This window comes from Nestor notabilis, unplaced genomic scaffold (assembly GCF_000696875.1).
Source record: "Nestor notabilis isolate BGI_N333 unplaced genomic scaffold, ASM69687v1 scaffold18356, whole genome shotgun sequence".
In the NCBI taxonomy this organism is placed as follows: Eukaryota; Metazoa; Chordata; class Aves; order Psittaciformes; family Psittacidae; genus Nestor; species Nestor notabilis.
In genome coordinates, this window is record NW_009932605.1 from 13357 (window position 1) to 37881 (window position 24525).

The window sequence follows — 24525 nt, forward strand, 5'->3', positions numbered from 1 at the left end:
TTTAGTGTGTTTTCTTAGGAAGTCTTTGGGTGACATGTTCTAGTGGGAGTGGCCCCTGCCTATGGCAGGGGTGTCTAGGTGGAGGGGAAGCTAGATGATCTTAAAGTCTTTTCCACCCTGAACCATTCTGTGATTCTATGGTCTCAAGTTCCTTTCCAACCCAAACCATTCTATGACTCCATGATATTAAGGTCCTTTCCAACCCTAACCATTCCATGATTATAGAGGAGTACTTAACAGGACTTTGTAACTAGTTTTGGAGGAATACTCAGAATTTAGATTGCTTGCATACTTATATACTTGACACTTTAATATTGACTCCCTTTTGCTTGTTTTTCGTTTTGATTTATTTAGGGATAAAGTGGTTCCAGAGCGAGTTGGCACTTACAATATCCAGTTTGCCTTCGCAATGGATAAGACAAACATTCTCACCAGTGACCAGGTTTGAATCTATAATTAATTACATGTAGCCAAGAACATGTAATACAGAATCATCTGGGAGAAGTATGATACTTTGTAGATTCAGAATGTAAATACGCTCACATGCAAGCTTTGCAAAAGAAATGTATTTTTATTTTTAATAGTCACTGATTTTAAAGTGTTGATTATGAAAATATATTTTCAGTAGCTTTTATAACTAAGCAGAAATATTGTGGAATAAAGAGAGCTGCATAATTTGCAGTTACAGCATACTGTAACTGGTTTATGGTCATGCTAATTTATTTCAAGATTCTCAGTAAATTTCACATGCATTTGTTTCCATATTTTTTGAGCAACCCATGTGTGCAGGGTGAATTATATCAGTCTTTATTTTATTTTGTTTTATTTTATTCTTCCTCCTTTTTCTGCTAGATTATAGTTGACGTTGTACCTAATGACCCTGTACGCTTGTTACCTGATTCTTTACCAGCTACTCCAGCAGTTTCGAATGTTCGAGCTCTTACTAGCCGTACACTGGTTAAGGATTTATGCCTCCATGTAATGGTAACTATACTTAAATACAAAATCGTAATTAGGGAAATATGTATGACTGCTAAAAGTATGTTAAATTTTCCTGTAAGGTATTGTTGTATCTTTCTGCAGATTAACTTCACAAAAAAGAGGTGCATCAAATGATTTCCAGTTTGACAGGTGCATCTTGTTTTATTTACATACAGATGACTGAAACATTCAGTCCTTGCTGTCAGGCATCTCAACTGAAACCCATTTCTTGTTGCCACAGGAAAAAAAGGTGTTTTAAGAATAGATTCTAGTGGGAAAACCACATATATATAGCAGATGTTTCTCTCCATGATTTTTCTTCCAGGAGACAGTTTCTCTTAGAAACCTTCTATTACAAAAACATAAGGTTTCCTGAACTTTGAATGTTCACAAGGATACAGGGAAATCACTTACCAGTTACCGCCATGGGCAAAGCAGACTTGACTTGTGGAAAATTAATTTATCGCCAATTAAAATAGATTTGTGTAGTGAGAAACAAAGACAAAAAAAAGTAAACACCTTCCACCCCACCCTTTCCCAGGCTCACTTTGCTCCAGACTTCTCTACCCTTCCCCAGGTGGCACCGGGTGGGAAATGCGGGGCACGGTCAGCCCATAACTGCTCTTCTCTGCTGCTCCTTACTCCTCAGTTTCCCAGCTCTAGTGTGGGTCCCTCCATGCAGTACTGAGGTACTTTGTGATCTGCTCCAGTGTGAGCCTCCCTGCAGGCTGCAGCCCTCCATGGGCTGCCGTATGAGTATCAGCTCTGACAAGGTCCTTCATAGGCTGCAGGGAAATACCTGCTCCACCATGGTCTCCCCATGAGCCGAGGGGAATCTCTCTCTGGTGCCTTCATCCCCATCCCCTCCTATTCCTCTCACCTTGGTGTTCCTTCTGCTGTCTCTCATGGGCTTTTTCCCCCTTCTTCTCAGCCAGTGCATTTTTGCCGTTTTTTAAAATACATTTTCCCAGAGCAGCCACTATTTTGGCTGAGGGTCTGGGTTGTGCCTGGTGGGTGGGTTGTAAACAGCACAGGGCAGCCCCAGCCTTTTCTCACAGAGGCCACTCCTGCAGCCCCGCCACAGCCAGCATCTTGCCACATAAACCCCATAGAGTACATAAATTGATTACTTAGTTCATATTCCAGACTAACTTTTTTGTCTTTTTTACTTACAGGATGAATACAACAACCACACTGGAATTGATCTAGTTGGCAGAATAATAGCAAAAATTAAGAGCCCCAATGAAGATGATACAGAGATCCCACAATTTCAGGGGAAAGTCAGTACAGCTGAGTTTCCATTTGAGAGAGGATCAGCTGAAATTGTAAGTGTGACTAAAATAGTTAGCTGCATGAGCAGTAGATCTAATGGGGCCTATTTTCCTACAGTTTCAAAGTCGAACTTGCACCTCGTCATGTTTTGTAGAGGGTTAGCATCCCCTCTTGTAGCCTTCCCTTACAGATCAGTAGATAAATTATTTCTTCTCTTTATTACTTGGTTTCTGATTTTCAGAAAACCTGAATGAAGGACATTCTTTAAACTGTTTATCCTTGCCAAGCGAGGGAGGTTTACGAGTACATTCAGTTAGGGACTGGGACATACAGGGGCATCCAGGATAAATCTTCATTTGAATTTCACATGTAAATAACACTTCACTAATTCGTAGTTAAACCATTAATATTAGTGGTAGTTTACATTTTTATTTGTAATACTATCTGGCTGTAAGATCTTGAGATCATTTAGTCTGACACCCACATATATATGTAATGAAATTTTACCAGGTTCTCTTGCATTTTGTCAAGCTGTCTAGGTTTATATATATTTTGCGGAAAGGCATCCTGCCCTCATTCGAGGAAGTAAAGATAAAGCTGCTACTTCTCTCTTTCTCTTTACTCTTCAGTTACTAATACCCTTGCCTGTTAAAAATACTTGACTTATTTCAGTTCGGATCTCCAGCTGTAGCATCATGCATGCCTGTGAAAGTACTGCACATTGTAGTCAGGTCGTCACAGTGACTTTTCTTCAACAAATACAGGTTGAATTTTTAAGACCTCTGAGTTCCATTTGTAACAATTGTTGTAAACTGTAACATAAAAGACACAAATTAAAACATGCATATGCACAAAACCAGAAACTGTTCAAAACACACCCAAAAACGCAGTTGATCAGAGTGGAATGGTCACAATACCTCTCTTAAAAGCCTACAGAGAACTTCAGTCAATAGGGCTGTTTCATGCAATGAAATAGGTGTATATAGACTGTTTGGGGTTTTTTTAAAGTTGCTGAAGTATCATATAAGAATTGCAGAGCAGCAAACATATACCCCTGTTTTGTTTGGTTCCTCTGTCACATGTTTTACTAGCCTGAAGTCTATGCAAATCTTCAAACATTTAGAAGGTGTACTGAAGGAGGATCCAACTTCTTAAGTAAATTTCCTTAGCCGTGTTTTTTAACTCACTCATTGGAAGACACTTCCCAGCAGGCCAGCATCAGTGTGTGCCAGGTAGAGGGAGATGCTGCCCTAACAACAACTACAAAATCTCATAATACATCTTGGAAATCACAACAATAAAATCCCATTAGAACCACTAAAATATTCATAATTTATTCAGCACATCAACTGCTTTTATGAAACTACATAGATGAAACTTAATGACACAGCATAAATAATTCTCTGAATTATTTATTATTATTATTACAGCAAAGAACAGAAAAATCCAGTTAACATAGGCAAACATTTTTCTGTGAACAATCTGTCAAGCCATGGTCTACTCTGATCCATAAGGAAAAGTGACAAAATATATAAGAAAAACAAGCTAGAAAAATAAAATGCATGGACGAAGTATCAGATAAAATTAATATACTAATTGATCTATCGTGAACTCTGAGTTTCTTTTGTTCCCCAGCCATGCTTCAGGAGTAGTTTATTAACTGGTTCATGAGCACATTTTTCTTGGGCAGCTGGGCTGGGAAAAAGTGCAAAAGCATAGGTAAGGGGTGAGCTGTAACCAGTGGTTTAATGAACTGGTGTTTTTCTCTGCAAATCTTGCATTTACACCTGGTGGTAGAAATTTGAACAGATGTTTATAACTTCATGCTACTGAAGGGAATAATAACCCCATAGAGTGACGTCTGACAGTTCAGAAAAAATTACTGGATAATTTCTCAGACTCCTCACTGATGCAGAAGTAGCAATTTTTTTGTCTCCATGTGCTAATAACCTGCTGTTTATCCATTGTTACCTAAATACTCCAGCCTTGCTTCAGTAACAACCAACCTGTGTAATGAGGGGCGGGGTGGTGGATATTTCAGATTTTTTTGTTTGGCTTGTTTTGGATTTTTGGGTTTTACAGTGTTTTAGTAAGCAGATGCTTTTTCTTTCTACTTGTATGTTCCTGGTTTGAGGTGGGAGGAGGTTGTTGCATTCTTCTGCTTTCTCTTTATTGTGATTTGATGAGTTCCTACTGCTTTTGACAGTAACTTGTGTTCCCTAGTCTTCCACTGGGAGTAATTCCATTTCAGTGAATCCTGTATCTCTTCCCCTCTACAGGCAGTTTTCAGTTGTCTAGTTTATACCAAGTTCTCTGACTTTAAACAACCCTCGAAGCTCATCTGCAAAGAATTTGTTGGTTGTGATGCAATATACTTTTCATATGATTAATGGGGAGGGGATGGGACACACCACTGTTTATTTAAAGTATCTTGAAATTGTTACATCTTGTTTATAAATATAATTATATACAGTTACCGTCATTATAATGAAGATGATAATCTGACATGTTTAACCTTACACTGAGGTTCAGGAATAGTAAACTTGTTTAATGAGGGAAAATGTTTAGATTTTTATTAGTATACATTAGTATATATTAGTACATTTTCTTAAGGAAATTATATTTCCCCTACAGACTTCTCCTGATTGAATATGTAGCTGCAATATTTTTGAAAGCCATAAAGACTTTCTTTGAAGGTTATATATCTATCTCTTCTTTTAGGCTGCAACTACCTCTCTCTTGATTTGGCCAGTTGAGTAGCAATTTCTACATGTTAAAGGTGGAAACAGTATGAGTTTTATTATAAGCATTATTCATTTTATGCATGATACCTTTCCCAAAGTAACAGCACATTTAGATATTACTATACTAATTTTATTTCTGTTTATCATTCTTTATGGTTTTATAATATTTCCTGTGTTTGTAAAGAAAGGCAAAGGATTTAGCTTGCCTTTTCAATAAGGAATTGATAAAAAATGGAATTGATGTTCATGATAGTGTTTGGATATATATTTTTTATTCATTTGGGACCTGCTGTCTACTTCCATGGTAACAGCAGTAACTTTAACTCAGCACTGGGAATAGTTTGTTTTCCCTTCTCTGTTTATGCATCGGGCCTTTCTTTTTAATGTTCCGTTTGCATTTGTTCACAAGCTGAATGAAGTACATCTGAGGAAGTCTTGCGGGACAGTGCAGAGAATATTTTTTTCTGAGCATATGTCTCTTAAATATATAGCCAACAATAATAAGGCTCTTTAAACAGGTAAAATGACAATCTTAAATATTAAAATAGTTACTGCTAAATCTTTGTATTTAACTTCTCTTTAATAGTTACAAAAGGCACTTCCAAGCCAATACTTAAAACTGTAGTAATATTGTGTAGGCATCATGTGTTAGGTAACTATAAGATTTAGTATTTGAAGAATGTTTATTTTCTTTTGTGTCGCTGCAAGTGTATATATAAACTTACATCTGTTTGTTTGTTTGCTTTATTAGAGTCTAGTGCTGGCTGAAAACAGTCCTGGAAGAGACAGCACTGAATATATTCTTGTATTCGAGCCAGATCTTCCAGCTTTGAAAAAACCTTTGGAGCCTTATCGTCTGTCATTTATGTTTTACAATGGTATGTTTCAGTTACTTTAAAATGCTTGCTTTTCTTTAGAAGCAATTATTTTTAGGTCCATAATACTTCTTCGAAACTGTGTAATAACTTAAGAGATTTTTGCTGATATTTAAACCAACTAAGTACGTTACTGTTTTGGTTTGGTTTTTTTTCTAAAAATACATGTATTTCTTTCTGTAGATTTCAAGAAGCAGCAACAGATGGCAACACTTACAAGGGAGAGAGACCAATTATCTCAGTCCATTGGTGTTTACAGAAATTGGTTAGATACTACTAATCAGCTTGTAAATGAAATTAAATGTAAGTTCAATCAAATATATAAATAAATTTCCTGGGAATTAAACTTTTTTCCTTTAATAATTTTGAGAATATAGAGAGAGGGAGGCAAATACATATTGAAATCATGAGATACAGTAATTAGAGGGCAGCAGGTGTGAGTGTATCTTTAAATTAGCAGGGAAGCATCTACTTATTTGATTGACCTGCCTGTAAAGGGTCTTGATTTGAGGTAGAACGTCTTATTCCAGAACTGTCAAAAGGAGGAATAAAACATTGAAGTTTGTAGTCTCATTCTGTTTTTCCATGACTGCCTTGCACTCCCATCTTTGCAATGGACGTGTGAATGCTCATTGATCTGGATATCTAACAGTTGCCTAAAAACAGTCCTAGGGAATGAACCATCAATAATCCTCTTTCAAAAAGATAGTCTTACGTTTCCAAAATGTTACTTCTTTCTGCCCACATTCTGACCCTGTGTACATTACTCAAAAGTATTGTGTAGCTATTAATTGTTTATCTCAATGTTTGTCAGCAAATGTAATCCTTTATATAGTCTGTTAAACAGCAGAGTGGTGTCAGGGCAGTGGTTTGTGGGAATGGGAGAGATAAAGGAAATGTTTTCTTTGCATTATATTTTTGTTTGAATCAATCATCTTGTCTGTTGATCAGAAGCTTTGATTTAATAAATGCATTTTGAAATTTTATTATAAGTAATAATTAAATGTAGGTAAAGCATGCTGGAATTAAAAGATGCTGCTGTTTCTTGTAATTTTAGCACAGGCTATGTTTCTGTTGCTTGCTTCCTGTTACCATTATGGGTGCAAATTTCTGAATTCCAGTGTGAAAGGCAAAAGGTTTTGTTTCGTATTTGCAGATTTTTGCACATCTCTAGAGAGTAAGTTAGAGCACAACATTATACTTCATGCTTAAATAACATTTCCATATATAAACCTATTTGAAGAGAGAGAGTGGAAAGCAACTCACCTGTTTACTCATTTGTTTTCAAAATTGCTTCAGTTGAGATACGAGAGTTGAGGAAATAGTGTTCAAGAAGTGGTGTTCCACATAAGAGACTGAAGAGGGAAGTGCCAGCTGCCACTCTTCCCTTCCCTCTTGCCCTTTCACATGTTAGAGAAAGATTTGGAAAGATAATTGAGGATGAAAAGAAAAAAAGAGCTTATATTCTCAGGCTGATCTAAAGACTGGTGCCATTGTTTGCTGAAGCTGAAGTAGATGTCAGCTGTTGAAACAGCTTAGAAGCTGGACAAATCACAAGATCTTTGTGGACAAATCTTGATATTCTATGCTGAAATTAAGAAGTAGGTAGGATCCGCTGTGGATGGCATAATTCTGAGAAGTTGTAAGAAATTCTCTAAGAAGTGTTCCATTGCTTTCTAGTATTTCCTTACTCTCTGTTGATTTCATTGTTTTCAGGTCAGGTTAAAGAAGCTGAAACAAGAGAAACACATCTGAAGAGCGAACTGAAAAAACACCAAATTGAATTACCACAGACAAACACAGTATGACTTATGTCTCACTAACCTCTGTAGCATCTTAAAAAATAAATCTAGTATGAAATTGCTATCATTATACAATATTATGGAATCACACTGGTATATACACAAGCACCTATTTAGAAACCATGAAAATTTAAACCACAAGGATGATTTGTGTAACAATGCCAAACTTAATTTATTTCTTTAATTTACTTTTCTGCTAATGTGACTATCTCTTAAAGAAATTGCTGGAGAAATAAGAAAAACTTATTTCTGATCCATGTCTGGATCTTGTTTTTACCTTTCTGCTAAGGTTAACAGTTGTGTTACTGGTATTGGTCGTTTTCATATTAGGTTTTTGCAGGCTGATCAATATACACTGGATGTGTTCTGGCAAAAGTAAACCAAAGGGAAGCACTTCTTTTGTGATAATTAGAGGATTTCATATCTTACTGACAAAGTCGATATAAAAGTATATTTGAAAGAATCAGAGCAATGTAGCCCGTTGCTAATTTCCTATGAAGATCCGATTATGTTATTAAAACTCTTTACAGAAAGCTACTAACACTTTAAAGAATATATAGGTAAACAATCATCCTTCCTTAGATCAAATAAAAATAAGTTTTATAGTCAATCACAAATCAGTAAAATTAAATTATACACATTCTGCAGTCATGGTACCCAGGTTCCCCCTGCTGGCTACATTTTTCAGGCCTGGATATAGTCCACTTCTAAAACTGCTTCTTTTTGTACAGTTGTGCTTGTCTTTTCCTGCTGTTTTAAACTTTATTCAGTTTTAGCTCTAATCAAGCTTGGGTAGCTCTTTGTGATAAGCTCCCTGAAGTCTTTAAAACAAAAAAAGTAGTAATAGAAAAGTTCATAGTCACAAGTGCAGTGTGCCTCCTTTTGCTCTCCTCTGAGATTATATGCATAGTCCTCTATGTATTAAGAGTCTGTTCCATTTTATTGAAGGCTTTTCATTAGAACTTGATTGAGAACAGGTAAACTAACTACTTCTGCAGCTCAGCCCAATGATACATGCTTGCTAACTTTAAATTTTAATTCTCAGCTTCAGTATGTGGATTCTCTTATAAAACAAAAGATGTTGGATCAAGAAGGAGTAATGAAACAGCCAAGGCGAACTTGTACCCTCCCAAACTATCCAAAAGGCAACCAGGATATTTTAGGCAAGGTGAGTTTTCTCTCTGAGCCTTCAGATGAGTTTGGTTGTTATATAGTAGCAATGAAATATTAGCCAACCAAATATGCAAGTAATTTTTGAGGAGTATTGAAAAGAAGACAGCATTCTTAACCCATCAGATGACCAGCTCTAACAGAGCCATCAACAGGGGAATTAAATGTCTGATTGAAGTTGCAGGATTATTGTGATTAGTATGAAAAGGGGACGTGGCCTTGGCTTCTGTGTTGACTGTTCTAACTTCTGTGGCACAGATTGCACATTTAGCACAAATTGAGGATAACGAAGCAGCAAAAGTTATTTCTTGGCATTTGGCAAGCGACATGGACTGTGTAGTTACACTGACTACTGAAGCTGCTCGTTCTATCTTTGATGAAACTCAAGGTCGACAGCAAGTGTTACCTCTTGACTCGATTTACAAGAAGACACTCCCTGATTGGAACAGGTAGGGAAAAAACAATGAAACTTCTGCATTTGTATTTCTTACGAATTTAATCCTTTTTTCTTTTCCTTGTCTAATTCATTTTTTGAACTTCACACCTTTAATAGGATGATTCAAATCATGATTCAAAGTAAAGAATTTCTGGCTTCATAATTACAGCAACAGTAACGTCACTTGAAGTGTTAGCTGAAATTGTAGCTTTATATCTTCCTCTGCGGTGCATTGTTCTTTGTTCAATAGAGTTTTTCTATTAAAGAGAAGACAATCTACCTTTTCTTCACTTCTACATGTTTTTTTCTAGAGCAGGAACTTTTTTGTAATTAATTCTGGTTCTTCACATCAAATACTAACTTTTTTAAAAATCCAGTTCCAGTGTACATTCCCTAAAATCATCTGTAGTTATAAAAATTAATTTTGCTGTTCTGGTTTCCTGGAATATAAAGGAAAACACAGTAATTCCATGCCTGAAAATAATTTCTTTTGTAGATGACTGCTAATATCATAAAGAATGCCTTTTAGAAAAGATATGATATGCAGATATATTTATAAGGTCCAAAATCTCAATTTTTACAAAACAGATTATTAAAACTTGCCTGTAAAATTGGTCACATGGATTTGTCGGATATACATCTCATTACAAATTAGTGTTTTACCAAAGAGTCTTTAATATCACTGGCATTTTAGATAGTGTTGGGATCCTTTTGCACCTAATGTGGAAGTGTTAAGATGTGTTCGATTCAATTTGGGATTTCTGACGAGATTGTCAGGAGCAATAATGAAATAAACACAAATTACATACTTTTTTTTCTTTTCTTTTCTCCTTCGCTCTTCCCTTTCTTTAACCAGGCCTTTACCTCACTTAAGAAATGGAAAAACGTTCTTCAGACCTATTGGAAATCCTGTATTTGCCAGAGATCTGTTAACATTTCCAGATAATGTAGAGCATTGTCAAACAGGTAAATGATACTAAAGAAGTTCTTCATAATTTCTTTCTGTTTAATAAATAAAATACAGAAACATCAAAAATCATAATACATTCAGTAATCTTCATTGAGACATTTTCAAATACCAGGGAGGACAGGAAAGCACTGGCACCCACAGGGAGGTGGCACTGAGAGACAGAGACCACATCCTTTTCCTACAGTTTTTTTCTTAAATTAAGGAGATCTAGTCGTTAATATGGAGAGTTGGAATTTGTAATTATTTCAATAAGTTTTTCATTTAACTTCACAACTTCTCAGTATTGAAATACTCATCTTTTCATAAAAAGCAATTTTTAGTCCAGTTTATTTTCAGAAAATTAGATACTGTCAGAGACTTTTATGATAAATTCTTCTCCATGTCCCTCAGGGGAATTTAAAAGCCACATTGCTTGACATATCTCATGCAAGGCTGCATCAAGTTAGGCTTTGTATAGAACAGTTTTTTATTAGCAAAAGAAAAGCCTTAAACTCAGTCGGATCATCAGCCTGTGATGTGTTGGGTTTTTTTGTTTGATAACCCATTGAATGTTAAGAAACGTATTAAGAAACTGGGAACACAATTCAAGAAGGACTTAAAAGAATTATCATTTATATAATTTCCTAAAATTTGGGATTTTATTATGTGTGTCTTCATAAATGTAAAAGTAAGATACTGAGAGAGTACTTTGGAAAATAATTGCCTTATGGCATAATTGACTGTAAACATACTAAATCTTTTCTTTATGAATTCTTTGATGAAAACAGAAGATTGCTAATTTCATTGAAAACATGCAGCTGATGTTTTCCTGGTACTTATCTGAAAAGCTGTAATAATGATGCCTCAGAATTGATTTTTCAAAACTCAAGTTATTTTGTTTGCTGAGAAGTTTAATGGTTCAAAAAATTACATTTTTCAGTGTTTGGGATGCTCTTGGGTGACACTATCATTATAGATAATTTGGATGCTGCCAACCATTATAGAAAAGAGGTATGTTTCAATTATTCGTTATATTTTTAAAACAAACATATTACATAGTTATATATTTAATACATTACAAACTTAGATTAGTTGCTGAGTTTAATGCTGCATTAGTTGTAAGTATGTTTACTGTCTGTGGGTCTCGATGCACTTAACAGTGAATGAAATCTCTCTTACTGGCAGTGGCAAAACTACTTCTATTCAACAAATTCCATTATGTGAATGTTGACATGAAGCATGAGACCACGTTTTTAAAGATAAACATTTTTAGTTTATCTTTAAAAAAGTGCTCACATTTTTTATCAGTGCTGAAGTTCATTGACATTACTACCATAGTATATGTTGAAAATTAGCATTACTTGAAACCAAAAGTCATGAAATGTAATGTCATAAAATACATTCTCATTAGAGAACAAGGTGCATCATGACAAAGATATGAAGCTTCACAGCAGCACTGCTGAAAACTTTTTTCCATGGAGTTACTAATTTAGTTTCACATTTTATGCCTGTGTAGGTTGTAAAAATTACACATTGCCCTACTTTGCTGACTAGGGCAGGAGACAGGATTCGTAGTAATGGAAAATTTGGAGGCCTTCAGAATAAAGCTCCTCCAATGGACAAACTCAGAGGAATGGTATTTGGAGCACCCATGCCAAAACTTTACTCTACTTTTGCTGGACAGATAGGTGGGTTAATGAAGTAATGAAAATGCAAAACTTCCAAAATTATATTGCTTGCCTATGTTTGTTATTCTCTTACGTAATATAAAAAGGAAAACTTCAATTTAGCATTAAGTTATTTTAAGAAATATGATCTGTATGGTGTCCTATTTATGAATTTCCCTTTTCTTGAAAGTTTACAGCTATTAAATTTCCTGAAAGAAGATATAATAGTCATGAGTTATTCCCCCTTTATCTTAGTCCTGTTAAAGAGTAAAAGCAGTGGTAATCATTCAAACAGCAGGTGTGAGAAGCTTGAGCTGATTGAATTCCAGCATCCTTGAAAAATAAGTTTTGGGTCTTTCTTCTCTAGGAATACCATACAGCAATTCAGAATTTCTTACTGTACAAGTAAGTTCTATGAAGCAGTGGTAGAAATATTCCTGTTCTCATAAGAGTCATGCACAACATCTTCTACAATATTTCCCTAACAGGAAGATGACTTATATTTCCTGTGAGATCTCTTACATTTCATTATGTCTGGAGTCTTCCTTTCAGAATAAAGGTTGTAAGTTAAAAGATAACGGCTTCTTTTACATGACAGCTGACCTGACTGATTTATAAAACATTGAAAAGTCTTAATCGCAAATAAAGTTGTTCTTAAATACTTTATTTTCAAAAGAAAGGAAATGAAGTTTCTTCATGACAATCTTCCTAGAAATGTGCAATGGAGAGGAGTGGGGAAGAACAAGAGAGAGAGAGAACACCGGTACCTATTGGAGTAACTTTGAATATGAGCAAACTACCTAAGATTGACCAATTGAGGGAGAAGGAAGACTAAGAAGATCTTTCCTAAGCATTTCAGTAAAAATATATTACATGTTGAGAAACCATAGCAAGCATTTCAGCTACAGACTGAAGTATGCTGGGTTTAGCACACTATATTTTTCTGTCAACACATCTTCAATTGTTGCTACCCAATGTGAATTAAATTGGAATTGTCTGTAATTTAGTACAGGGACAATCATGGCAGAAGAAAAGGCATGTTTTAATTTCTCTTGGATAGTTACTAGACACTTAAAGGAAAATAATAGTGAAATTCCATATAAAGCATCTCATTGCACAAAACTTTTGAACTGAATTTCAGCCTTAACATTAGTTTTGACTTGCTCTTCTTCTGTGTTTGTAGCATAAAAGTGAAGTAGTTATTCACACTGTGATTACACTGACAAGGTACTTCTGAAATAAACCATACTAAGAATTTACGGTGCCTTTTGTCAGTCTTCAGTAACTATGTGAATGCTTTCACCCTGTGGCAAACATAAGATAATTTAGTGTTCAGTTAAGCTTTGTGCTGTCTCATATTCACCACAGAGTAAAATGAATGAGCCTGGGCTAGCGTCCTTGAACCTTTTATTACCTGACATTTATTCAATGCCTAGACAAAGAAAAATTCTACATGTTAAAAGAGGAATAAAGTTTGTCAGCAAAATAGGCTTTTGTTTATTTGAGTCTGCTGCTGTGTCCTTGTTTAAATATCTGTAGGTGAGACAAAGTGAAATTCAGTAAATATTCTCTTGTTCCACAAGGTGGACTAAAACTCAAGTGAGTAATATGAGCTTCAGCTTTGTAGCATTAAAAGCAGAAGAATTCAGTTTGGAGCACACAAGTGACAAGATGTCTAAAGAAATGCCTGTTAGCCGCATTATGTTCAGAATTCACTGGTACTTTGTGATCTAAGATACAGGCTCAAAAAGAAAAGAAGAGTCAAAATACTTGTGTGATTTTTTTTTTTTACTCAGTTTAACAACTGGTCCACTGTAAGTTTGGATGGAGTTTTTTAAGTAATGCTTTTGAAAGACATTTTCTTGTGAATCTTCTACATTGTGGGTTGTATTTAGTAGCCTTCTAAATCAAAATGACCACTTAGTTTCTGTTTTCTGTTTTATTATTTTACTCTTCAATTAGATCTTCTTCAGCAATACCGTACAGCAGTGGTGAAACTTGATAATGTGAATAAGGACCTTGATTTACATTTGCAGTCACTTAACGCTCCAGAAATGCAAAAGAAAAAACAGGAACTTGCTGAACAAGAGAAAAGCCTCAAGCTAATAGAACAAAAATTGGGTAGGTTATTGTATTATATTTTTGGTGTCCTAAAGGAGGAGAACTGTTAATTCATGCATCCAGATGAATTCTCCTCTTACAAACTAACATGTTCAAACTATGAAGGGAGATTGTTAAAGTAAATTTAGAGCTTAGAAATGTCTCAAAAAAAGAAAAACCAGTAGTATGAGGCTGTGGATGTTGCTTAGAACAGCACTGCCCTGTAGTATATTCAGATAATAAAAATGTGGTCAGTTAGTATCTTGTGAACATGAAACTAGGATCTCACTAATATGAGATTATATAACTAACCGGCCAGCTGGCCCAGTGCTAGAGAATGTTGCCATTCTTTTTGAAATGACTGCGTAATAAAGACCTGAATTGCTTTTGCTAAGGAAACACAAACAAAACATAGTGCTATAAAAAGAAATGCACCTAATTCTGCAGAGACAGTATTTCTGAGTTAGAAATTGGGTTTATGTCAATATTGAATCATTTGTGGTATTTCAAAATATATCTAAAAAAACAACACTTACTCTGTGACAACTATAAATAAAGCAGATGTGTTTACCTGTCATCTTTGAACTCAGTTTCAGACATGAGATAGCTGTAAATTTTATGGCATGTCTAAAGTCTTACTTCAAAAGTTTAACACTACTGTTACAGGGACCATTTGTTACTAATAGGATTCACATGGGGTTTTTTTAATTTGTTCTTACTTGCCACTTTTTCATAGGTATGACTTCATCAGATAAAGTCACTGAATCATTACTTCAGCCTGTAATGTTAGATATGCCTGACACCCCCATCCCTCCCAAAAGAATGCGAAGAGAAACAGTGAAAAAATTGTATAGGTAAGTCTATTCTGAATCTAGTCATTATTTTCCCATTTCCTGAATTCAAAAACTACTCTTGTTTGGGTTTTGGTTTTGGGTTTTTTTTGTTTTTTGCATGGGAGATATATAATTTATTTTCTTTTTTAAAGCATATTTGTGTACAGCAACCAAAGAGTAGAGTTTGTGTAAGGCTGATTTTCAAGGTAATTTTTACTTCCTTGAAAGTTTCTGCTGTTATTTAATGATACAAATACAAATCTTCAATACAAATATTTGCTTGCTAACTCTGTTTCTCTGTATGAACTGATTGATTGTCATCTTTGTGCATTCATGTTCCCCATGTATTCAACTTTGTTACACCTCAGAAATATTTAAGATGGCTTGGTCTGTAAACTCTTTTAAGGTGAGATGTCAAATACTAGAGGAGATGAACAGAGAATCATTCTTGCATAACTTTTTCTAAGTAACTGTCTGAGGTGAGCTGATGTTAAAGTATTTAAGACAGTTATCTTTACTTGTGTGTATATAGTTCTATATTGCCTCTGTGGCTACTGGGCATTGGTACACCCAAAAAAAGTATCAGGGAAATCTCTAAGTCTATATCTTCAAGATGACATGGAACTGACTTTCCCATTTGTCGTGGTTTAAGCCCAGCCGGCAACTTGGAACCACGCAGCCGCTCGCTCACTCCCCCCCCTTTTCCTTCCTCCCCCCGCTCCCGGAGGGATGGGGAGGAGAATCGAAGGAATGTAACTCCCACGAGTTGAGATAACAGCTCTCCAGTAACTAAGGTATAATACAAACCACTACTGCTACCAATAATAATGATAAGAGGAATAACAAGGGAAAAGGACACAACCGCTCACCACCCGCCGACCGATACCCAGCCCGACCCGAGCAGCGATCTGGCCTTCCGGGTAACTCCCCCCAGTTTCTATACTGGGCATGACGTGCTGTGGTGTGGAATAGCCCTTTGGCCAGTTTGGGTCAGGTGTCCTGCCTCTGCTTCCTCCTGGCTTCCCCTCCTCTCTGGCAAAGCATGAGACTGAGAAAGTCCTTGGTCAGAGTAAACATTACTGAGCAACAACTAAAACCATCGGTGTTATCAGCATTGTTCCCAGACTGAAAGTCAAAAACACAGCACTGCACCAGCTACTAAGAAGGAGAAAAAATGACTGCTGTAGCTGAACCCAGGACACCATTTCTCATGTCTCTTCTCAGCAACAACAATTTGTTGCTGAACTGTGGTCATATTTTTGAGATTATTTATATCTTACTCACTTGTGTTCTGTAAATCTCAGAACTAGTGTTTACTATATTACTATGTCTCCTTATATTTGTTGTTAATTTTTTTATCCATATGTAGAACTTAATTGGCTATATATTTAGACCATCTAGTATTAGCCTGATGCTATTACTCATTTCAACAAAATAATTCCAAGAATAAGAAGCTGTGCACAAATATGGGGGTTTATAATTTTTATACTAGTGGGAACTCTGTGCTTTTGCATCAGTTATAGCAAATAGAGATAAAACATATAGAAAGAAAAGGCTTGGTTTATAATGTACTGTGCTATGTTTTTGTCTAGCTCAGAAGAATGGATCTCCTCTACCACAAAGAAGCAGCAGCAATTGCTGCAAATACCCACTTCAGAACTTAATGGAACTTCACGAAAGAGAAAGGCATAGACTGATGAGACTTGCTGGAAATGGCTCTGTACTGAAAATGTGAATACGTTCAGTTAAAGAAAAATACTCATGTTGTACTACCCATTACGATGAAGATTTTTATACTGATTGAAGATATAGATGTATTTCAGTTAGTAGTAACAAAAAATAAGTCTTTAGCATTGATAGCCTAATTTTTGTATAGTTAATTTTCATTTCTAAAAGCTTTCAGAGTTTTTATGTTCATGTGTGAAAAAAGTTTAAAATATATCCTTTTTTTATTTATGAAAAAAATCAATCTTTTCAATAAAACTGCTTCAATACAAAGCACTGCCAATACAATAATTTGTAATACTTAGGTCAACAGATTGTGCCATGAAATGAGGGTTTTAATTTTAAAAGCATCCTGGGCTGTTTTGGGTTAGAGAACTTTCTGGATTGCTCTTTAACAGATGAGCTGTCAAGGTGGTATCAATATAAAAGGGAGATTTTGAGCAGAGATATAACTGAGATCTAACCACAGCTGTTTGTGGAGTCTTTAGGTGGTTAACAACAAGCCAGTATCTGCGGCTAGACCCAAGGAATTAACATGGGAATTCATATCTCCTGCAGACAGTGCCAATGGAAAAAACAAAGTAGTAACTTCTCAGTATGAAGAGTCTTAACAGGTTCATTAGGAGGCTATTCTAAGGATTGGGAGAGTGGTGAGTAGGGATACTTCATGGGTGCAGATGAGATAGAATACTGAACCAATGCTAGCTACTTTTCAACATCTATATTACCACAACGCCTATAAAAAAACCCACTGCTTAAGCAGACCAAAAATTGGTCCTTGACACCAGAGGTGTAACTGACAGAGGGATTCGAGTAGGAATGGTGATGTCACAAAGGAAAAACAAAAATTCTTGCAGTTGAACTGTGTGTATGCATATTAAAAGTTGGAAGTGGAGACTTAAGCTGAAGATAGAATAATTCTGTTAGGAAATTCTAGATACCTCAACAGAATTTATTAAGGAAAAATTAAGTAGTGGTGGAATGGTCTCCAAAACCTCGTGTCTTAAAGGTAGTCTAAATTACTTCAGACATCATTTTGTCCTATTCTTAAAGAAATATATTCAAGTATAACATGTAACACCAGCCAAGAACTATGCCTGCCCTGCCTCAGCCCTTTTTCCTGTTTTTTCAGCTCAAAATTTAGACAGCAAGACTTGATTGAACCAGGCTGCCATACGGGAACGTTTGCCATGTAAGAAATTGTCCCACCACACCAAGTTACTTGGTTGTACTTCTTTTAAATTCATTTCTTTAAGTTCTGACATCTGCCCAGCCTTCACCTCCTAATTTCCAGATGACCTTGAATCTTGTTTGATTAAATATATATTCTAGCAGAAATGTTTCCTTTTGAAATTCACCTCTTGATGCTGGTAGTGCCAGTACTGACCACCGAAGGCATGTGATGAATCTCCCTGCTGGAAGAAGCATGCAGGAAATTAAGGAGGTTTCCAGAGTTGTGCAACAGTTACTGGAGATTTCAGGAAATTTCACCAGGGAGTTTTCAGGATTTTTCAGCAGATGACTTCAAGTTATTAGAGTTCACGTTACTGCTTTCCATAGCGGTTCAAAGCGCTGACAAAACTCTTGAACTCTAGAGGTGTCAGGTTTTTTATTTTACCCATTCTTTACTCTTGTAACAGAGCAAACTAGGGACCGAAAACTAGGGTGTGTATGTTGTCCTTGCTGATTCCACGAGGGGCTGGTAGAGAGTGGTGCAGGGAAAGTGCGAAGTGGTTCTGGCTTGAGCCCAGGCCAGCTCAGGGGAACAAGGAGCTGGTTTCTGGTGGAGGCTGGAAGCAGCTCCGGGTGGAGGTGGGCCAGTGCCTGCCCCTCCACCGCAGGGAGGTGGAGCAGCTGCACAGCAGGGCTGGGTAGTGATGGGGAAGTGGGCTGCAGGCACATCAGGTCAGGCCCTGGGTGTACTGCAGCAGCCACAGAGCGGGGCTGGCTGGGAGTCCCCTGGGTTCCCTCTTGGCTGCTGGCATCTCTCCCAGCCCAGGGAGACAGGACCTCACCACCTCCCTTTTTCTCCAACAGAGACTCCCAGAGAGACTCACGTGGCGCTGCTGTCCCAGCGTGAGGTGATGTCTGCAGTGTGCACTGGTGCGTGGGGACCTATCACTGCTCCCTGTCAGAAAGCTGAGTAGGAGCCCCACTGTTGTGCCAGGTGACCCCACTCCACACAGCGGGCCCTGTATTCCCTGCAGCAGTTTTCCTGCTCAACAGGTAGAGAAGATTTACCCCACTGAAAGACGTAAGACCTCTTCTTCCAGCAAGCAAGGATGCTGACTGCCTGTGTAAGGCAAGTGGGGATACCTCATGTAACCCAGTTATGGGCGTCAGTGGCAAGTCCTACCCTTCCAAGCCACGCTATTGTGGTGTTACAGCCCCACCACCACTACCACAGCCCTGGTGCCACCACTCTACCATCCCAGTGTCACCATCTTCTCCAGTACTTCCCTAGCCACATGTATTGCATCCGTTACTTCCTTCTGCCTCCTCCAGGGCCTGAGTGTGTTGTCAACCAAGGGCTACAGTTCAGGGAGAGAGCAGTGAGAGGGAAGGAGGAAAGGATGGTGCCCAGGGAAGCGAAAGGAAGGCAGAGCAGTAAGCAAGGCAGAGAACCACTGCAGGATGATGCTATGGGTATCGCTACGTCAGTAGGCTGGATGTAAAATGCACATATTCCGAATGTCCGTTGAGACACCTTGTGAGACTCGAGCAGTATAATTAACTGTATGTTTTGCTCTGAGGACTCCGAAGTAGGTGCATATTTGATGAGGTCTATATTGTTACTCTGAACTCCATTTCAACTAAGCTGGTCAAGAGATTCGCGGTCACTGTTGATGAATGGTCCATACTGTCAGTGCTTACAGTAAGAAGAGAGGTAAGCTGTTTGCTGTGATGTGTTTTTCCAGGGATGCAGTGTCTGCAGCTATTCCTTCATCCCTATTGCTTTGTAGTTCTAGATAACTGGGATTCAGTAGTTGAGTTGGGAGGGACAGGGAAGTGAAACAAACTCCATTGTCCTTGGCAAATGAAGCACAACTCAGGTTGTGAGCACCCAAAGCAGGTATAGCTTGCTAAGGCATGTGTGTTTGATGATACAGGAACAGCAAATGTCCATGCTATTTGAAAAGTCATGGCAGTCAGATGAAGTCCTGGTGACTGGAAAAAGGGAAACATTGCACTTATTTTTAAGGGTGTAAACACAGACCCTGGGAACTACCAACCTGTCAGCCTCACCTCTGTGCCTAGGAAGATGGTAGAACAGATCTTCCTAGGAGCTATGCTAAAGCTCATGGATGACAGGGAGGTGATTTGAGACAACTAGTGTGGCTTCACCAAGGGCAAGTCTTGCCTGACCAACCTAGTGGCATTCTCTGGTGGAGTGACTACATCACTGGTCAAGGGAAGAGCTATGGATGTTGTTTGTCTCGTCTTTTGTAATGCCTTTCACAAGGCTCCTGTGATTTCCTTCTCTCTGAATTGGAGAGATACGGATTTGAGGGATGGACTGTTTGGTGAATGAGAAATTGTTCGGATGACTGTATCCAGAGGGTACATGTGGTCAATGGCTCCATGTCCAGACAGATTGGTGACAAGAGTTGCCCCTCAGGAGTCCATACTGTGACTGGTACTGCTCCATATCTTCATCAATGACAAAGACAGTGGAATTGAGTACACCCTCAGCAAGTTTGCAGTTTAATGGTGCAGTCGACATGCTGGAGGGAAGGGATACCATCCAGAGGGACCTGGACAAGCTTGAGCAGTGGGCATGTGTGAACCTCATGAGGTGCAACAAGGCCCGGTGCCAGGTCCTGCACCTGGGTCAGAGCAGCTGCTGGTATCAATGGGGGGGATGAGGGGATTTCGAGCAGCCCTGCAGAGGACTTGGGGGTAGTGGGCCATCAAAAATTGGATGCGAGGCAGCAAGAAAGCCAACTCTAGAAAGCAAACCATATCCTGGGCTGCATCAAAAGAAGCATGACCAGCTGGTAGAGGGAGGGGATCCTGCCCCTCTGCTCTCATGAGGCTCCACCTGCAGTACTGCATCCAGCTCTGGGGCCCCCAGCGTAAGGGTGTGGACCTGTTAGAGTGAGTCCAGAGGAGAGCTATGAGAATGACCAGAGGGATGGAGCACCTTTCCTATGAGGAATAGCTGAGAGGGCTGGGCTTGTTCAGCCTGGAGAAGAGAAGGCTCCAGGGAGACCTTAGAGCAGCTTCCAGTACCTAATGGGGGGGCTACGAGAAAGATGGGATCAAACTTTTTAGTCAGGCCTGTTGCGACAGGACAAGGAGTGATAGTTTTAAATTCGAAGTGTATAGATTTAGAATAGATACATGGAAGAAATTTTTTACAATAAAGGTGGTGAGACACTGGCACAGGTTGCCCAGAGAGGTGGTGGATGCTCCATCTCTGGAAACATTCAATGTCAGGTTGGATGGGGCTCTGAGCAACCTGATCTAATTGAAGATGTCCCTGCTCATTGCAGGGGTGTTGGACTAGATGACCTGCAAATGTTCCTTCCAACCCAAACTAATCCATGCTGCAATCAAGTAATTCCATTCTACTTAATGCTGCTCAAGTCTTTGAAGATTAATATTAATTGTTCAGGCAAATATTACAGCATTCCATAAGTCAGTTTGCTTCAGACTTTCTATTCTTTTTGTTGTTAATTCCAATAGTAATTTTCTACTGATACCTCCATCCTCCTTTATCACAGTTTGTTTTTTCTGACTTAAGTGTACTTCTCTTTAACTTTCCTTTTTTTACCATGTGATAGCAGCAAAGGGGTCAGCATTGGTTTTAAAGGTCTTTATTTCATCTCTTTTCCCAGCCAGTGGAACACGGGTTCTTAAAGACTTTTATGATTGTAGAATGTGGCTGGGGGGTTGTGGTGCTGTCATTTTATGGACATTTAATAAAGCATTAGTAAGGAACTATCATTAAAATGTCTGCCTTCATGCATCAACATTTTCACCTGATAAATTCTGCTCCCAAGTGGGGTTTTGATTCATATTTAGGAAACAAAGTCAGTTAAGATTGCATTTCATTAGCCCACAGCTAATGTTTGCATTGTTTCCACTGAGGCAACCATCGCAAATGGACCTGCAGTCAATTCCTTTTCACCTGCCAGGATGTAGCCCATCACAGAAGCCCAAATTAGTTTTAATACTTTATTTTTTAAAAGTCTATTTGCTTATTCTCTAGGAATTAAAACACATTTTACTAATGGTAGCAGTAACGTCTTTCAGCATGCAGTAGCTATTAGCCTCCCTCTCTGCCTATTGCTGCAAGGGTGTATCCAGTGATTTTGACATTCCTGCCACACCAGATCATCTCCCCAGGCTTCAGCAACAGGGATCGTTTCTGTTTCATAGAAAGTATAGACGTGTATGTGCATACACACATAAAGATATATATGTATATGCATACATGTAATTCCTCTACTGTTCTATATTTCCATAAACAAGTTCTTCCACACCAACTATGACTATGGAAATGCATAAAATTGCAACAGAGCTACTGCGTTGACCAGATGTACTTCAGCTGCACAGATAATCTCTCTGTGCCTGTGTTGCATGTCTTCTCTGGAATTACATGATTCCAAAGAACAGAGCAGTCTCAGATTTAGCAAAGAAAACTTACATTAAAAAATTTGTGCACATAAACTAAGAGAATGCAATTTAATTCTAAACCAAGCTATTTATAAAACTAAGGAAAATTTTCAGATATTAGAGGCAAACAACAACTACCTTCAATTTGCAAATATCTTAATTCCACAATTTTTACTGTATGTTTAATGTGCATTAATGGGTTCTTGCAACTCTCACTAGTTTTAATAGGACTGAGCATTTATGAGTGCTCTGAAGAAATCTCCACTCGTTACTTTGTGGGTAATTACTTTGTAGTATGCAAGCTATTAGCTGTTTATGACTACAATATTTAGGCCCTGTTCATATGCACACAATCAAGCATGCATGTAGTTCACAACAGAAATGGGCCACAAAGAATAGATCTTCCTGCAATTTGTCAAAATCAATATTACACCACCAGAACTGTTTGTTTCACAGCCTTACGTAGGAACAAAGTATGGGGGAGTTGGGGGTGTTTAAGAATAACATAGTCCCAGAATTTTTGCCTAAATCATAAAATATTCACTCTTTAGTGAAGGAATGTTACATTCTAATTGTTTGAACAACATTTAGTGGGCTCTCATTTCCTTTTATCCACTCCATCTTCATCCCTCGTCCTATGATTTTGACATATCAACTAAACCACAGTACAGAAATACACAAATTGCTGCATTCAAGCCTAATTTCTAGACCAGGAAAATGACTGTTTTCCCCAATGTATTCATAAGTTTGGAGGAATGGTGAACCAATTGACTAACTGCAGGAACCTCTAATTCATCATTTTTCACAAAAACTTGGTAGGTTAAAAAGTTACTAAATAAAAAGTAGGGCTATTGAATTAAAAGCTGCAGCTACTTTGTTTAATGGAAATGATCCCAAAACATGGAAGTTAACTTTCTGCAGTAAACAGCTAGTGAAAAAAATATTTCATGTCACACACAGCTCCTGCTTTTAGCATGTTCTTACAACTAGATCCAAAATATAGTAGAGAAATGAAATGGCAGTGTCACAAAATTAGTACTTAAAGACTGCTTCATAATTGTCCTTGTCTCAGGACAGGCAAGGTGGACGGGCATGTTCCTTCTTTGTTTTACTTTCAAGAACCTGTCTTTTTAACCCTAAGGATCTTTTAGCACATAACGTGCGTGTGTGTGCAGGTATAATATTAACTTAAATTCACAACTGCTGTCTTGAAAGATACAGATCCCAGGTCCAGCTCTGCTCAAGCTGGAAGAGCTGGTTGTGCAAGAGGAAGATTCATGACAGCCTGAGGAATGCAGTGAAGAGTTGTTCTGAAACAATAGAGGAGGCTATTCTGCAAGTTGCTCAAGAGCTTCTTTTCTTCAGCAGAGTCCTGGGGCAATTCCAGGAGAGAGAATGTGCTGTGAAAAGTGAGAAGGGATGGTTAGAAGTCCTTTCAATGTTAGGGGCTTCTGGCAGAAGCAGTCATGAGAGTAGTTTTAGTAACGCATACCAGAGCTAACTTAGTGAGGGCAATTAAAGCAGAGCTGGTGCAGCGGGAGCACACTGAATACTGGTACACATGTGAGAAGCCTCACATGTGAAACTGAGTCTGCTTCTGTTGCAAATGATAATTTTGGCAGATAAACTGGCTTCAGAGAGCTGCCTTCAGTACAGCAGCTTTTATCTTCCATTATCCATGCCTGGAGGTACACAGCAAGACTGGTTGAGTCAAACAGCGCAACAGTGGTAAAAATGAGGATGGGTTAGGTCAATTACTAAGTTCCGGTGTGTTGCTGTTGCAGTGTGTTATAAGGCATGCGCAAGCTTGCAACTAGTCATGTCCTTCACTGGCATTTTAACCACCATTTTGAAGTTTGCAATTACATTCTGAGTGGAGAGCCTTCAGATGCCAAAGGCAGTTCATTGTCATGCACAGCTTGAAAGGAAAAAAGTTCCTCTGAAAGTGGGTGGTCAAGCCAAGACTGACATATCCAGCTGGACTCTGGATGGAGATATTATCTACAGGCAAAACTGAGCCCATTAGGGAGTCAGCATCAGAGCATCCAACCTGTGCAAAATTTGACCATTCTTTTCCTCCTCCTCACTCTGCAAACACTGTGAGGCCAGCAGGAGAGCTGGCAGAAGGCTGTACATGTCTCACACAGCACAAAGGCAAAAGGGTCTTTACTTTTTCCTCTTAACTTGTTGAGAGTAAGCTTGCAATGCTAGTAGAATCTCTCTCTTCTACCAGACTTTGCCACCCCATGTACCAAGATATTTCAAACACAAATGAGCCCTCAGGGAAACCTGACTGAAGGAGTGTGTGGCAGGGAAGGAGAATCACAGAATCATAGAATCATAGAATAG

General features: G+C 38.1%; 1 protein-coding gene across 1 annotated transcript in view; it reads left to right on the forward strand.

Moving 5' to 3' along the window:
- Positions 1-16812, forward strand: part of SMCHD1 (structural maintenance of chromosomes flexible hinge domain containing 1) — a gene marked incomplete at its 5' end in the record, with an annotated part of 29645 nt that extends 12833 nt beyond the window's left edge. Inside the window, 14 exons of the mRNA XM_010016488.1 lie at positions 355-442; positions 853-984; positions 2157-2306; positions 5749-5875; positions 6056-6175; positions 7589-7674; positions 8720-8842; positions 9103-9293; positions 10137-10246; positions 11170-11240; positions 11746-11917; positions 13859-14017; positions 14733-14850; positions 16422-16812. Of these exons, the coding sequence (XP_010014790.1) occupies positions 355-442; positions 853-984; positions 2157-2306; positions 5749-5875; positions 6056-6175; positions 7589-7674; positions 8720-8842; positions 9103-9293; positions 10137-10246; positions 11170-11240; positions 11746-11917; positions 13859-14017; positions 14733-14850; positions 16422-16521 (1747 nt within the window). The remainder of the gene's footprint in view (positions 1-354; positions 443-852; positions 985-2156; positions 2307-5748; positions 5876-6055; positions 6176-7588; positions 7675-8719; positions 8843-9102; positions 9294-10136; positions 10247-11169; positions 11241-11745; positions 11918-13858; positions 14018-14732; positions 14851-16421) is intronic.
- Between the last annotated feature and the right edge of the window lie 7713 nt (positions 16813-24525).